Source organism: Hemitrygon akajei, unplaced genomic scaffold, assembly GCF_048418815.1.
Source record: "Hemitrygon akajei unplaced genomic scaffold, sHemAka1.3 Scf000052, whole genome shotgun sequence".
Taxonomy (NCBI): domain Eukaryota; kingdom Metazoa; phylum Chordata; class Chondrichthyes; order Myliobatiformes; family Dasyatidae; genus Hemitrygon; species Hemitrygon akajei.
In genome coordinates this window covers 1,422,070-1,436,737 of record NW_027331938.1, presented here as the reverse complement: position 1 = coordinate 1,436,737, position 14,668 = coordinate 1,422,070, and the positions used below count along the sequence as shown (strand labels likewise).

General features: G+C 44.8%; 1 protein-coding gene across 1 annotated transcript in view; it reads right to left on the bottom strand.

The window, feature by feature from the left end:
• Positions 1 to 14,668, bottom strand: part of LOC140721226 (NACHT, LRR and PYD domains-containing protein 12-like) — a 61,621-nt gene that overhangs the window by 22,625 nt on the left and 24,328 nt on the right. Inside the window, exon 8 of the mRNA XM_073036080.1 lies at positions 589 to 2,326. Coding sequence (XP_072892181.1) covers positions 589 to 2,326 — 1,738 coding nt within the window. The remainder of the gene's footprint in view (positions 1 to 588; positions 2,327 to 14,668) is intronic.

Below are 14,668 nucleotides of genomic sequence, written 5' to 3'. Positions count from 1 at the left end.
ACAGGAGGATTCCAAAGGTAAACAATAATCCTGCAAGACGAGAGGATGCAGAAAATTTTTGTACGTGTGTGTTGGGTCTGAACAGAGACCCAGAGGAGATGCGGCCTCGCTCTCTGTGTATCTGGTAGTGAGCAAAGTCACACACTATCAAGGGCAGGGGAGGACAATCTCACAATGGTATTTCTTTCCTTCTCACTGTGACAGTCTGCTGACAGTCTCTTGTCCCTCACCGGGAAGGGGGTGTGAATCTCTGACCCACCTGCTGCAGTCAGTGTCGGTCTGGGTGTCAGTAACAGTGAGAAGGAACATTGTCAATGGACGTGTCACTGGCAGCGAGAAACACGGCCATTCCTGTGATTTACTACCATTAAACCAATGGTCGTTGTTCACTGATCTGATGAAGTCTCCAACATCCCTTCACAAGGAACCACAGAACCCTCCCGTCCTTGGGGAATTACTGACCGATCCCCTGGGCATTTGTCACAATTCTTCACAATCTGATTTATCACAGTTTAACCCAAATCTTATACATTGAAATGACACAATAGAACAGTTTCACAGTTCAGAGTGAGAGTTAAATCAAGTTACCTCAACTCCTGGCACTTGTGCAGCCCGGGTCCCAGCCGCTGGATTCCTTCACACTCAATGTGGCAGCCCTCCAGGTCGAGGTGTTTTATTGTATCACCGAGTCCGATGACATGAGACAGGACCGCGCAGTCAATCGGGGTCAGTGTCATTCTACTGAATGAAAGTGTTTCCACAGATCCCAGCGTGGCCTGAGCCAGTCCACGATTCTGAGACTCAAACAGGTAGTGCAATGTGTTCAGGAGGCTCCTTTTACCAGCCTCACTCCATGTGTTTCCACTCTGACGTTTAACCTCCTCCTTGACCCAGTCAATCACCCAGCAGGTTGTTTCATGAGGAAATGGACCCAGAAACTCCACCAGGCCCCGAGCTGTCATTGGGGAGGAGAGACCAGCAACAAAACGGAGAAATACCTCAAATCGCCCATCTGTCGTGTTGTGAGTTTCAGTGAGGAATTTCAGGATATCCCCGGGATGTGGATTCAGGAATTGTGCGACTGCAGCTACAAACTCTTGGATGGTGAGGTGCGGGAATGTGTACACCACACTCTGGGCAGAATCCTCTCCCTCCAAAAGCTCCATCAGGAACCCGGACAGGAACTGGGAAGGCTGAAGATTGTACTTGATCAAATCTCCATCTGTAAACAGAATCTTCTTCTTGGACACTCCTCTGAAGGCCATCTGACCAACCCTGAGTAACACATCACGGGGGTTCTCAATCTCACGGCCGTGGTTTTTCAGGATGTTATAAATATAGTAGGAGTACAGTTGGGTGATGGTCTTGGGAACTCGCTGTGGGTCCCTGACTCTTTGTGTGAAGAAGGGGCCCAGTGCCAGAGCGAGGATCCAGCAGTAGGAGGGGTTGTAGCTCATGGTGTACAGGAACTCGTTCTCTTTAACGTGTTTGAAAACAGCTTCCGCCACCGTCTGATCTTCAAAATGTCTGATGAAATATTCCTTCCGTTCCTCATCAACAAATCCCAGGATTTCAGCCCAGACACTGATCTCTGCCTTTTCCAATAAATGTAACGCAGTGGGACGGGTGGTCACCAGCACTGAACACCCTGGGAGCAGCTTGCCCTGGATTAAACTGTACACAATGTCAGACACTTCACACCACCACTCGGGATCTGGGCACTGGTGCTTGGGTTCTGTATCTCTCCGACTGTCCGCAAAATCGATTTTGTGTTTGAATTCATCCAAACCATCGAATATAAACAGTAATCCCTCTGCGTTCTTCCAGACTTCTCTCAGGAAATTCCCAAAGTAAGGATACTGATCCAGAATCAGTTCCCTCAGGTTTATTCTACAATTAATGGTGTTTAATTCTCGGAATTTGAAACTGAAGACAAACTGGAATTGTTGGTATATTTTCCCCATGGCCCAGTCATAAACAATCTTTTGTACCATCGTTGTTTTCCCGATCCCCGGGACTCCGGCCACTGCTGCTGAACTCCCAGATTTGGATTTACTCCGGGAAAAGCTGCTCTGGAATAACTGATCAGTACGGATTTTTTCCAGCTGTCTGCGGAGTTGTTTCTCTCTATAATCCTCATGGTCTCTGCCTCTTGCCAGCAGCTCATGTTCCACCAGTGTCCGATCTCGAACAGTAGAAATGACCGTGAGCTCAGCGTATCGATCAACCAGCTTGAAAACCTTCACCTTCTCCGTCATCAGGATCGTGTTCACTCTCAGTGTTCCAGTTTGTGCCCGCAGAGTCTCCTTGTGTTTCTGTTGAACATCTTCCATGGGAACAGAGAACATATTCAAAACATTAAACGGCTCATCTGACAAAGAACTTTATAACGGTATTTCAGCATTCAGTGTTTGAGATTACATGAATAAATTCAATGCTTCCATGGATATTAGGACAGAAAGTAAAATTCTGTTCACAGACACGGAATTGACAGCAATGGATGTCCCTGAAAATGTCCAATCCTCATGTTCTGGTTCTAGTTATTTGTGAAGGTGAACATTCCCCTGATTGCACTTTCTGAGGAAGCTTAAGCAAGCATCACTCCCCACTAACATCTTAACTACATTCTGCAGAGGCGTGGTTGAGAGTGTGCTGACCTTTTGCATCACAACCTGGTACTCCAGCTGCAGTGCTGCTGACAAAAAAGCCTTGCAGGGGGTGGTTAGGGGAGCAGAGAAGGTTATTGGGGTATCCCTACCTTCTGTCCAAGACCTCTTTCAGAGTCGATGCCTCCAGAAGACACGGTACATCATTAAAAACCACTCACACCCTCTCCATGAATGGTTTGTTCTTCTGCCATCAGGCAAACGTTACAGGAGCATCAAAACTAAAACCACTAGGCTACTAAACAGATTCCTCCCACAGGCAGTCAGACTGCTAAATAGCTGCTCTACCTGACTCTGCTTTGGACACTTTTAACTTGCACCAGACACTTATAACTTGATTTAAAGCGACATGTGGCTGTTGTGTTTTACTATTTATTGTTGTGTTTATTATTTAGTGTTGCGTTTGTTATGTTATGATTACACTGCTCCTGAGAAACGCTATCTCATTCTGCCCTGCAGAGCTGATGTACGGTTGGAACGACAATAAAGTTTTTGAATCTTGAATATCCTATTGCAGTCCTGACTGCACTCCCGTTACAACAACATTTCACTATATTTGAAGCATTGTTTGCCTCATTAACAGAGGATGTTAATGTTGATCTGGTGTGGAACTATGGAGAGCAGGACACTGTGCATTTTGGCCAATCTGCACACTGGGGAGACACAGGTATCCACTGCTCTTGCATCAAAACAGGAGCAGAATACGCGGGAAATACTCAAGTCGGGCAGCGTCTGGGGGAGAATCAGAGTGAAGTTGCGGATCGATAACCCATCGGAATGACAGGAATGAAAATGGGTAGTTTTCAATCGCAGTGATGGAGGATTGGTGGAAAGATGGAATCTGTGTTAATGGAAGAAGCCACAAGCGTCTGTCTCAGTGACGTACATCGTGTCTGTGGGAGAGGGTGGTGAAGTCTTGGCAACTGCTACTCATCAGTCTTGCTGTGGGGGTGTGGGGCGCTGTCTAATGAGGCCTCCGTCTGTCAGAGTCGACCATGGATGTCCTGCCCCTGCAAGCCGGGACACTCCGATATGGAGAGGAAGCTTCTGCCGATGTAGCAAGCTCCCTCTCTCCATGCATCTGATGTACACAAAGGAACGACATAGACTGACACAGCTTGGCACCAGAGGTGTCGCAGGAGATGCCAGTCTGCGTTGAACACCATTTAACACTGACTCAGGGACTCCAGCTCCAGGCTTTTCCCATTGGGTTTACTCCCAAACTCTTCCCCATGAGGGGTTACAGTTACAAGGCAGTGGAGTTTTGAGATCAGAGTTTTCTTGTTCCTGGGTGGGGGAGCTGCCAATCACAGCCGACAAGCCCCATCTGCCCAAAGCGACTGGTTGTAAGGCACCAGTAACCCACCTCTGCCCCTTCTCCTGTGGGAAGAAACGCTTCCACCGGGATTAGTGGCTAAACCGCACGTGAAGGCCAAGAGCTGGACAGAGGCTACTCGCCACTGGGAGCATTTAATAGGCCGTGGCAGCTCATCCGCACTGTCACCCCCCCCCCACCCCGGTTATAACAATCTTAAGCAACCAAGGGGCGCTGTATTATTGACAATGAATCGGTAAATTGGTTTATTATTGTGACAGCCCCACTGTAAAATGGAAAACTTTTCTGCATGCGATCCAAATAGATCATTACATCACATCGGTGCAATGAGTTTGTACAAGGAAAAATGGAACAGAATAGTTCAGGGAAACAGTGTTTCAGTTGCCGAGAAAATGCAGTGCAGGCAGACGATAAGGTAGAAGGCCAAAGGATCATTGGGAGGTCCGCGTTGAGTTTTTTTGGGACTATGTTCCTAAACTGTAGAATTCAACACCTTAAACTACAGTACTGTGCAGAAGTCTGAGGTGTATATTAGGACTGACACATTTTGTCTTTTATTTTATAGTTTGCACTTTATCCCGTTGTGATGGTTTGAACGGCATCGTCTGGATGAAAGGTGCTTTATAAATAAGTCATTATTATTATTATCTTAGCCTGAACTGGTAAAACTTGAGGTACAGGCATAGCCAAGGACACTCATGTCTCAATTGATAGGAGATTTCAGATATTCTCATGTTGTATAGTGTTATGGGTTTTCGAAGATTTACACAAGTATCGCCGTGTGGGTCTAATTTATTAATACTATTCTGTAAAGCCTTTAGGATGATACCAGTTATTGATATTACGATTGGGATAAATAATACCCTGTTCGTGTTCCATAGTCTTTCATTTTTCCCTTTCAATTCAACATATTTCTGTTTTTTTTTTACTAATTCATTTCTGTAAGTTCTGTGTGTTTGGAATGGCTATATATATTTAAAAAGTTGCTTTTGCTTGTTTATCCTGTAAAATTACATCCGAACGCATATCATGGATTATCCGACCTGAAATCATGATCGGACGCAGTATGATATGAAGGACTCTAACTCTAAAAGTGGAGCAGGCTTGTACTTATTGTAAGTTATCATGTTTTTCATCAGTTGTAGTTCAAGCAAGCTTTTTGGGAATGTTGTCCACCACTTGATTGTGCTTGTGCAAGTCATGAGATTCAGTTAAATTACTGCAGGATGTTGTAAAGTGTTGGATTGTTTCTGGTTTCTCTTGTAATCTTCAGCATTTATCATCCTGAATCTATTGGTCGTTTATTCTGTATTATTGATAACTACATGTGTCAACATCCTTGTCCTGTATTGCTACAATGATCCCTTCTGTTTCTAGGAAGAGGTCTCCAACTCTGAGACAGGGGCTCGACGCTTCCTTGTCGACATCTAAGAACAGATCGTGGGGATGTCCTCCGTGGAGAGTCAGACTCTTCCATTGGTTAACGTTTTCTACTATTATGATAGTTTCTTCACTTTTATGGGTTATGTTTTCATTTACGTTCAGTGATGTGTACCTCTTATCAGATTTGCAAATGCGTGTATGGAGTGCTGAATCCTGCTTGTGTTATGAAAGTATGTCAATAGAGCTAATTGTGGATTTCAGAAAAGGAGAGATGAGGGAGCACGACACACCAGTCCTCACAGAGGGATCTGATGTGGAAAGAGTGAGCAATTCTATATTCCTGGCTGTCAGTATCTCCGAGTATCTAACCTGGACCCAATATATCGATGCAACTACAGAGAAGGCACAACAGTGGCTATATTTCATCAGGAGTTTCCAACATCACTTGAATATTTCTACAGGTGTGACTTGCAGAGCATTGGAACTGGCTGCATCACCGTCTGGTTCACGAGGAACGGAGTAAGGCGCACACTCAACGATTCAGGAGCAACTTCTCCTCTACCATGCAGTTTCCGAATGGACATTGAACCCATCGATACTGCCTCACTAATCTCTTTTTAAATTTCTATTTCTGCACTACTTATTTAGTTTAATATGTCATATAATCACACAGACATGCACAGCTATATATGTTCAACTTCCAGGCCCTGAAGCCACTTCGCTGCTCAGCCAGATCCACCGTCTGACAGGACACATGTCTCGCATGGATAACTCCAGGTTACCGAAAGCAGTACTCTACGGAGAACTCTCTCAGGGCAAGAGAGATCGTGGTGCCCCGCGCAGGAGGTACAGGGAGCAAATTAAGCAGAGGCTCTCTCAGGTAAATATGGAGGTCAACGAGTGGCAGCCGCTGATCCACGGAAAAGCCAGGAATTTTGAGGAACACAGAAGAGCGACTGCTGAAAAGAAGAGGAGATGCAAGAACGATCCAACTACCCAAGCGCCTGCATCCCAGCTGTCCCTCTGTCCCAGCTGCTCCCGAGTCCACAGATCCAGAATTGGCCCCTACCGTCACCAACAATCGTGTCGTCATCCAGTACCACCACCCCCGACACACACACACACACCCCCCCCCCCCCCTATTTGGGAAGAGAACAGGATTTAGGGTATGTTCATGATCATTAATGCTTTTGTTTCCCAGATCTGGAGTACCTGGTGCTGCTGTGTAAACCTTTCCGGCTGCCAAGGGAGTTCCCGGCTGTTATTATCTCAGCTGTGTAATAACAACATCCCCCAGTTGTGTGTTATTGTCACAGAGGGGAGATCAGTCAGGCCATCCCAAACCACAAAATTTGTATCAACAGTTCCGTGTGAACAGCACTTGCCGTGTGACCGACTGCTTACATTGCCGGTGATCAGCAGGAGCTCAAGAAATTCAGCTCCGATCTGTGCAAAGTCATCCAGGCAGCGAAACGACAATACAGAGATCGTATTCAGACACAGCTCTCCACCAACAACACACACAGCTTATGGCAAGCTCTGCACCCCAATGCAGACTTCAGAGCTAAGTGCAGTGGTGCTGCCAACATCGCTGCCTGTCTCCCAGAGGATCTAAGTCTCTTTACGCTCGGTTCGATATCGCCAACACTGAGACCCCGAGGAGAGCCGACAAAGCGACCTGCACATTGGTCATCTCTGAGGCTGAAGTTCGCAGATGTTTCCAACGAGTGGACAGTCGCAAGCCTGCGGGACCGGACGGCGTCCCAGGGCGGGTACCCAGGATGCGCGCGACACAACTGGCAGGTGTATTTTCGGATATTTTTAATCTCACCCTCTCCCAATGTAGAGTTCCCTCCTGCTTCAAATCATCCACCATTGTTCCTGTACCTAAAACAACTGAGGCAACATGTCTGAACGTCTGGAGTCCTGTCGCACTCAACTCAATAATAAGCAGATGCTTTGAGAGACTGGTCAAGGACTGCATCTGCAGCTTGTTACCACCCACACTGGACCCCCTACAATTCACCTACCGACACAACCGATCAACAAATGACACAATAGCCACTGCTCTGCACACCTCCTTAAACATCTGGAGAAGAGGGATGCTTATGTGAGAATGATGTTATTAGACAACAGTTCAGCATTCAATACCATCATTCCCTCCAGGCTTGACAAGAAGCTCAGAGACCTCGGCCTTCACCCTGCCTTGTGCAGCTGAGTCCTGGATTTCCTGTCAGATCACCAGCAAGTGGTAAGAGTGGGCTCCCTCACCTCTGTCCCTCTGACCCTCAACACAGGAGCCCCTCTGGGCTGTGTCCTAAGCACCCTCCTTTACTCTGTGTATGCGCATGACTGTGTCGCTACCCACAGCTCCAATCTGCTAATTAAATTTGCTGAGGATACTATATTTATTGGCCAAATCTCAAATAATAACGAGGCAGCCTACACAGAAGAAGTCATCACCCTGACACAGTGGTGACAAGAAAACAACTTCTCCCTCAATGTCGCAAAAACAAAGCAGCTGGATGCAATGTCGCAAAGACAAGAGGAATGGAGACAGGCTAACCCCTATTGACATCAATGGATCTGGTTTTGAGAGAGTGTACAGCTTTAATTTCCTCGGCATTCACATCACTGAGGACCTCACGTGGTCTGTACACATCAATTGTGTGGTGAAAAAAGGCACAACAGCACCTCTTTCACCTCAGATAGAACCACAGAACATTACAGCACAGAAACAGGCATTTTGGCCCTTCTTGGCTGTGCCGAACCATTTTTCTGCCTAGTCCCACTGACCTGCACCTGGCCCATATCCCTCCATACACCGCTCATCCATATACTTGTCCAAGTTTTTCTTAAATGTCAAAAGTGAGCCCGCATTCACCACTTCATCTGGCAGCTGATTCCACACTCCCACCACTCTCTGCGTGAAGAAGCACCTTCCCCAATGTTCCCTTTAAACTTTTCCCCCTTCACATTTAACCCATGACCTCTGTTTCTTTCTCCCTAGCCTCAGTTGAAAAAGTCTGCTTGTATTCCCTCTATCTATACCCATCATAATTTTATACACCTCTATCAAATCACCTCTCATTCTCCTACATGCCAGGGAATAAAGTCCTAACCTATTCAAACTTTCCCTGTAACTCAGTTTCTCCAGTCCCGGCAACATCTTTGTACACATTCTCTGCACTCTTTCAACCTTATTAAAATGCTTCCTGCAATTTGGTGATCAAAACTGCATACAATACTCCAAATTTGGTCTCACCAATGTCTTATACAACCTCACTATTACACTCCAATTCTTATACTCATATACTTTGATTTATAAAGGCCAATTTACCAAAAGTTCTCTTTACGACCCTATCTACTTGTGACACCACTTTTAGGGAATTATGTATCTGTACTCCCAGATCCCTCTGTTCTACTGCCCTCCTCAGTGTCTTACCATTTACCTTGTATGTTCTAACTTGGTTTGCCCTTCTGAAGTGCAATACCTCACACGTGTCCGCAATAAATTCCATCTGCCATTTTTCAGCCTCTTCCTCCAACTGGTCCAAATCCCTCTGCAAGCTTTGAAAACCTTCCTCACTGTCCACTACACCTGCAATCTTTGTATCATCAGCAAATTTGCTGATCCAATTTGCCACATTCTCATCCAGATCATTGAGATAGATGACAAATAACAATGGATCCAGCACTGATCCCCGTGGCACATCACTAGTCACAGGCCTCCACTCAGAGTAGCAATCCTCCACTACTACTCTCCGGCTTCTTCCATTGACCCAATGTCTAATCCAATTTACTACCTCTCCATGTATACCTAGCGTCTGAATCTTCCGAACTAACCTCCCATGCGGGACCTTGCCAAAGGCCTTACTGAAGTCCATGTGGACAACATCCACTGCCTTCCCTTCATCCACTTTCCTGGTAACTTCCTCGATAAACTCTAATAGATTGGTTAAACATGATCTACCACGCACAAAGCCATACTGACTTTTTCTAATAAGTCCCTGTCTATCCAAATACCTGGAGATCCTATCTCTTAGTATTCCTTCCGATAATTTACCTACTACCAATGTCAAACATACCTGCCTATAATTTCACGACTTACTTTTTGAGCCTTTTTTAAACAACGGAACTAAATGAGCTATTCTCCAATCCTCTGGCACCCGATCCATGGATATCGACATAATATTTATGCCAGGGCCACTGCAATTTCAACATTAGTCTCCTTCAAGGTCCGAGGGAATACCCTGTCAGGTCCTGGGGATTTATCTACTCTGATTTGCCTCAAGACAGCAAGCACCTCCTCCTCTTTAATCTGTATAAGTTCCATGATCTCCCTACTTGTTTGCCTTGTTTCCATAGACTCCATTCCAGTTTCCTTAGTAAATACAGATTCAAAATACCCATTTAATATCTCTCCCATTTCTTTTGGTTCCATACATAGCCGACCACTCTGATCTTCAAGAGGACCAATTTTATCCCTTACTATCCTTTTGCTCTTAACATACCTGTAGAAGCTCTTAAAATTATCGTTCACCCTGACTGCCAAAGCAACCTCATGTCTTCTTTTAGCCCTCCTGATTTCTTTCTTAAGTATTTTCTTACTCTTTTTATACTCCTCAAGCATATTATTTCCTCCTTGTCGCCTATACATGTTATACATCTCTCTCTTCTTCTTTATCAGAGTTCCAGTATCCCTTGATAGCCAAGGCTCCTTATTCTTATTCATTCTGCGTTTAACCCTGACAGGAACATGCAAACTCTGCACTCTCAAAATTTCTCCTTTGAAGGTCTCCCACTTACCAATCACATCCTTGCCAGAGAACAACCTGCCCCAATCTACGATTTTTAGATCCCTTCTCATTTCTTCAAACTTGGCCCTTTTCAGGTTTAGAACATCAACCCGAGGACCAGATCTATCTTCATCCATGATCAAGTTGAAACTAATGACGTTATGATCACTGGAACAAAAGTGTTCCCCTACACACACTTCCGTCACCTGCCCTAACTCATTTCCTAATAGGAGATCTAATATTGCATTCTCCCTAGTTGGTACATCTATATATTGATTCAGAAAACATTCCTGAACACATTTTACAAACTCTAACCCATCTAGAGGTTTAACAGTATGGGAGTCCCAATCAATGTGTGGAAAATTAAAATCCTCTACAATCACAAATTTCTGTCTCCTGCAGTTGTCTGTTATCTCTTTGCAGATTTGCTCCTCCAATTCTCGCTGACTATTGGGTGGTCCATAATACAACCCTATTAATGTGGTCATACCTTCCTGTTTCTCAGCTCCACCCATATGGCCTCAGTAGACAAGCCATCTAATCTGTCCTGCCGAAGCACTGCTGTAATATTTTCCCTGACTAGCAAAGCCACCCCCCCCCCCCCTTCATCCCTCGGTCTCTATCACGTCTGAAACATTGGAACCCTGGAACACTGAGCTGCCATTCCTGCCCCTCCTGTAGCCAAGTTTCAGTAATGGCTATGATGTCATAATTCCATGTGTCAATCCAGGCCCTCAGCTCGTCTGCCTTTCCCACAATTCTCCACGATTTGAAATATACACACCTCAGAAGATTGTTACCACCACACCCAACCTTACTATTTATGACTTTGCATGAACTACCAACATCATTTATTTTTACCCCCATTCCACTATCTACTCTGGCACTCTGGTTCCCATCCCTCTGCCAATCTAGTTTAAACCCTCCCCAATAACATTAGCAAACCTCCCTGCAAGTATATTGGTGCTCTTGTAGTTCAGGTGTAACCCATCTCTCTTGTACAGGTCCCACCTGCCCCTGAAAGAGGTCCCGATGATCTTGAAATCTGAAAACCTGCCCCTTACACCAGTTTCTCAGTCATGTGTTCATCTGCCAGAGCATCGCACTCTTACCCTCACTGGCACGTGGCACAGGCAGCAATCCTGAGATTACTACCCTCGAGGTCCTGTTTTTCAACTTCCTACCAAGCTCTCTGTACTCACTCTTCAGGACATCCTGACTCTTTCTACCTATGTCATTGGTACCGATGTGTACCACGACATCTGGCTGATCACCCTCCCACCTCAGAATGCTGTGCAGGCGATCAGAGACATCCCTGACCATGGCACCCGGGAGGCAACAAACCATCCGGGAGTCTCTGTCACAACCACAGTATCTCCTGTCTGAACCCCTGACTATGGAGTCCCCTATCACTACCGCTCTCCTCTTCCTCCTCCCTCCGTTCTGCACTGCAGAACCAGACTCAGTGCCAGAGATCCGGCTGCCACAGCTTGTCCCAGGTAAGCCATCCTCCCTCCCCCAACAGTATCCAAATTGGTATACCTATTTTGGAGGGGAATGGCCACAGAAGAACCCTGCATTAACTGCCCTTTTCCCTTCCCTCGCCTGACGGTAACCCAATTACCTGTGCCCTGTTCCTTAGGTGTAACTACCTCCCGGAAGCTACTATCTATAAACTGCTCAGTCTCCCGAATGATCCGGAGGTCATCCAGCTCCTGCTCCAGTTCCCTAATGCAGTCTGTTAGGAGCTGCAGCTGGATGCACTTCTTGCAGGTATCGTTGTCAGGGACACTGGATGTCTCCCTGACTTCCCACATCCTGCAAGAGGAGCACTCCAACATCCTGCCTGGCATATTCTCTAGTCTGAACAAAAAAAAAGAAAAACAGAAAAACAGATGGTTGAGATGGCTGAGGACGTTTGGGATGGGACCCTAAATGCTAACGATTTTCTATAGGGCCACGATTTTGTGCATCCTGACTGGCTGCATCACTGCCTGGTATGGGAACTGTACTTCTCTCAATCGCAGGACTCTGCAGAGAGTGGTGCGGACAGCCCAGTGCATCTGTAGGTGTGAACTTCCTACTACTCAGGTCATTTCAGAGATAGGGGGTAAAAAGTGCCCGAAGGATCATTCTGGACCCAAGTGTCACCAACCACAAACTGTTCCAGCTGCTACCATCCGGGAAAAGCTACCGCAGCGTAAAAGTCAGGACCAACAGGCTCCGTGACAGCTTCTTCCACCAGGCCATCAGACTGATTAATTCACGCTGATATAATTCTATTTCCACAATTGTGTACATAAATACAGACTCACTGCACACACTTTACTGTAATCGTGCTGCTGGCGCAGAAAAACAATTTTCACGACATGTGTCCATGATATTAACCCTGATCCTGAAAATTTTTATCTGGCTGTTGTCTCATTTTTTTTAGATCTGTTATTCATCATCCTCATACTGTCCTCGTTCATATCAATCCAAGTGCGCTCCAGTGCACACGGTGTTTTCCAGAAATTGCTATTTAAGTTCTTATTGTTTTGCATATTTTCCAGATCTGTTTCAGACCAGGATATTTTACCAAAATTATACGTCAATATGGGCACAGTGAGTGTTTACTACCTTCGTTATATTTTTACTGTTCAGCTCTGTTTGGCAGATTTTCTTGATCCCTGATGTAAATTCAAAGTTTGTTCAGCCTTGCAGTAAATGCAGATTTTCTTCAGCCTTGAAGTAAATTTTGTTGGAATGTTTTCCTTTATCATACTATTATCTATTTTCTTTGCTTATTGATATCCTAAATATACGTTTCATATTCTGTTGCATTGCATCCCGATGCTCTGTTTGATATTCTACCGGCTCTATTGCAACTTTCTTTATGTTTAATCATGTTCTGTACTTTCCTAGTCTAAAGTTCATGCTTATATATTTGGAAATTAGTTCCATTATTTGAATTGTTTGTTTCAGCTTTACTGATGCAAGAGCGAATAATTTCAAATCATCAATGTATAGCTGTGTCAAGGTATAATTCGTACTTTTTTTCTGATGAGATACCAGATTTTTGTCTGTTTCAGTAAATTATGAGTGGGCTGAAAGCTAGACAAAACCATAGTATGCTCAGTGAGTCGCTCTGGAAAATCCCTCCATTTATTTTGATAGTGGTCGTTGTTCCTCTGTGGTTATTAATAGGATGTTTATTTTACGCGAATGCTTCATCGGATGTTGTAGAAATTTCACAAGTATTATATGAATTTTGTATATAATTGGAACTTCTCTAAAACACACGAGGAATAGTATCAGATGTTTTTTTTTGATTGACAATATAACACTGAAAGTTTTCTGCTTTCCACAGGGTTTGAAATAGAATTAGATAATCTGTTATCTGTTGTTCAAACCCGAATGGTATTCTGTCTGCTCTCCTGTGAGTATATTGTAGTTATCTGAGTTGTTATCTGAGTTTTTATTAGTTACGAGATGTACGATGCTATAATTTTAGATATAAAATTGTCTTATTATTATTAAGAGCCAATATTAACATAGTAGTTGACCATTTAGTAGTCTTATAAATGCAGAATAAAGCTGTCGTTGAGGCTGGAGGTACATAGCTTCAGCCTTTTATATGTTCTCCCCCATGGGAGTATGACAGAGAGGATATATGAGGTGGTTTGGGGTTCTGCAGCAAGGCTTTGGGTCGGGTTTGTGTCTTGCCAGCTTGATTGAGTTCCTCCAGGAGGTGACAAAGGTGATGGATGCAGTTACACATGGATATTGTCTACTTGTATATTGGTAGAGTGTTTGACAAGGTCCCACATGGGAGGCTCATACAGAATATTAACATGCTTGAGAACTGTGGGGAATTGTCCTGGCTGCCGGGGACACAAACTGGGAGAAATGTCTTGGCTGGCGGGTGGTGAATCTGTGAAATTATTGTCATAGACAGCTGAGGAAGACACTTCCTTGGATATATTTAAAATGCAGGTCGATATGTTCCTGATTAGGAAGAGTGTCAATGTTTACTGGGATGATAGGGGTAGAGAGTAATTGAAGAGCAAATTCACTGAGCCGAATGGCTAAATTCTGCTCCTAGGTGTTATGGTTTTAGGGAGCATCTGGAGTATTGTGTCCAATTCTGATTGTCCAGCTCATGGAAGGATTGGAGAGGGTGCAGAACAGGTTCATCAGGATGTTGCCTGGATTCGGTGGCATGTGCTACAAGTAGAGGTTTGATAAACTTGGTTTGTTTACTCTGGTGGTAGAATAGAGAGCTGACAGAGGTGTACAACTTTGAGAGGTAAGAGTTTGGGTCATCAGCCTGTATTTTGTTTGTTTATTTTTACGTAAGACTGGTGTCTAATACCAGAGGGCATTTGGTTAAGGTGAGATGGGGTAAATTTACAGCAATTGTGGGTAGTTTTTTAACAGAGTTGTGAGTGCCTGGAATTTACTGTCTGGGTCAACGTGGCTTTGTGAAGGGAATGTCGTGCCTC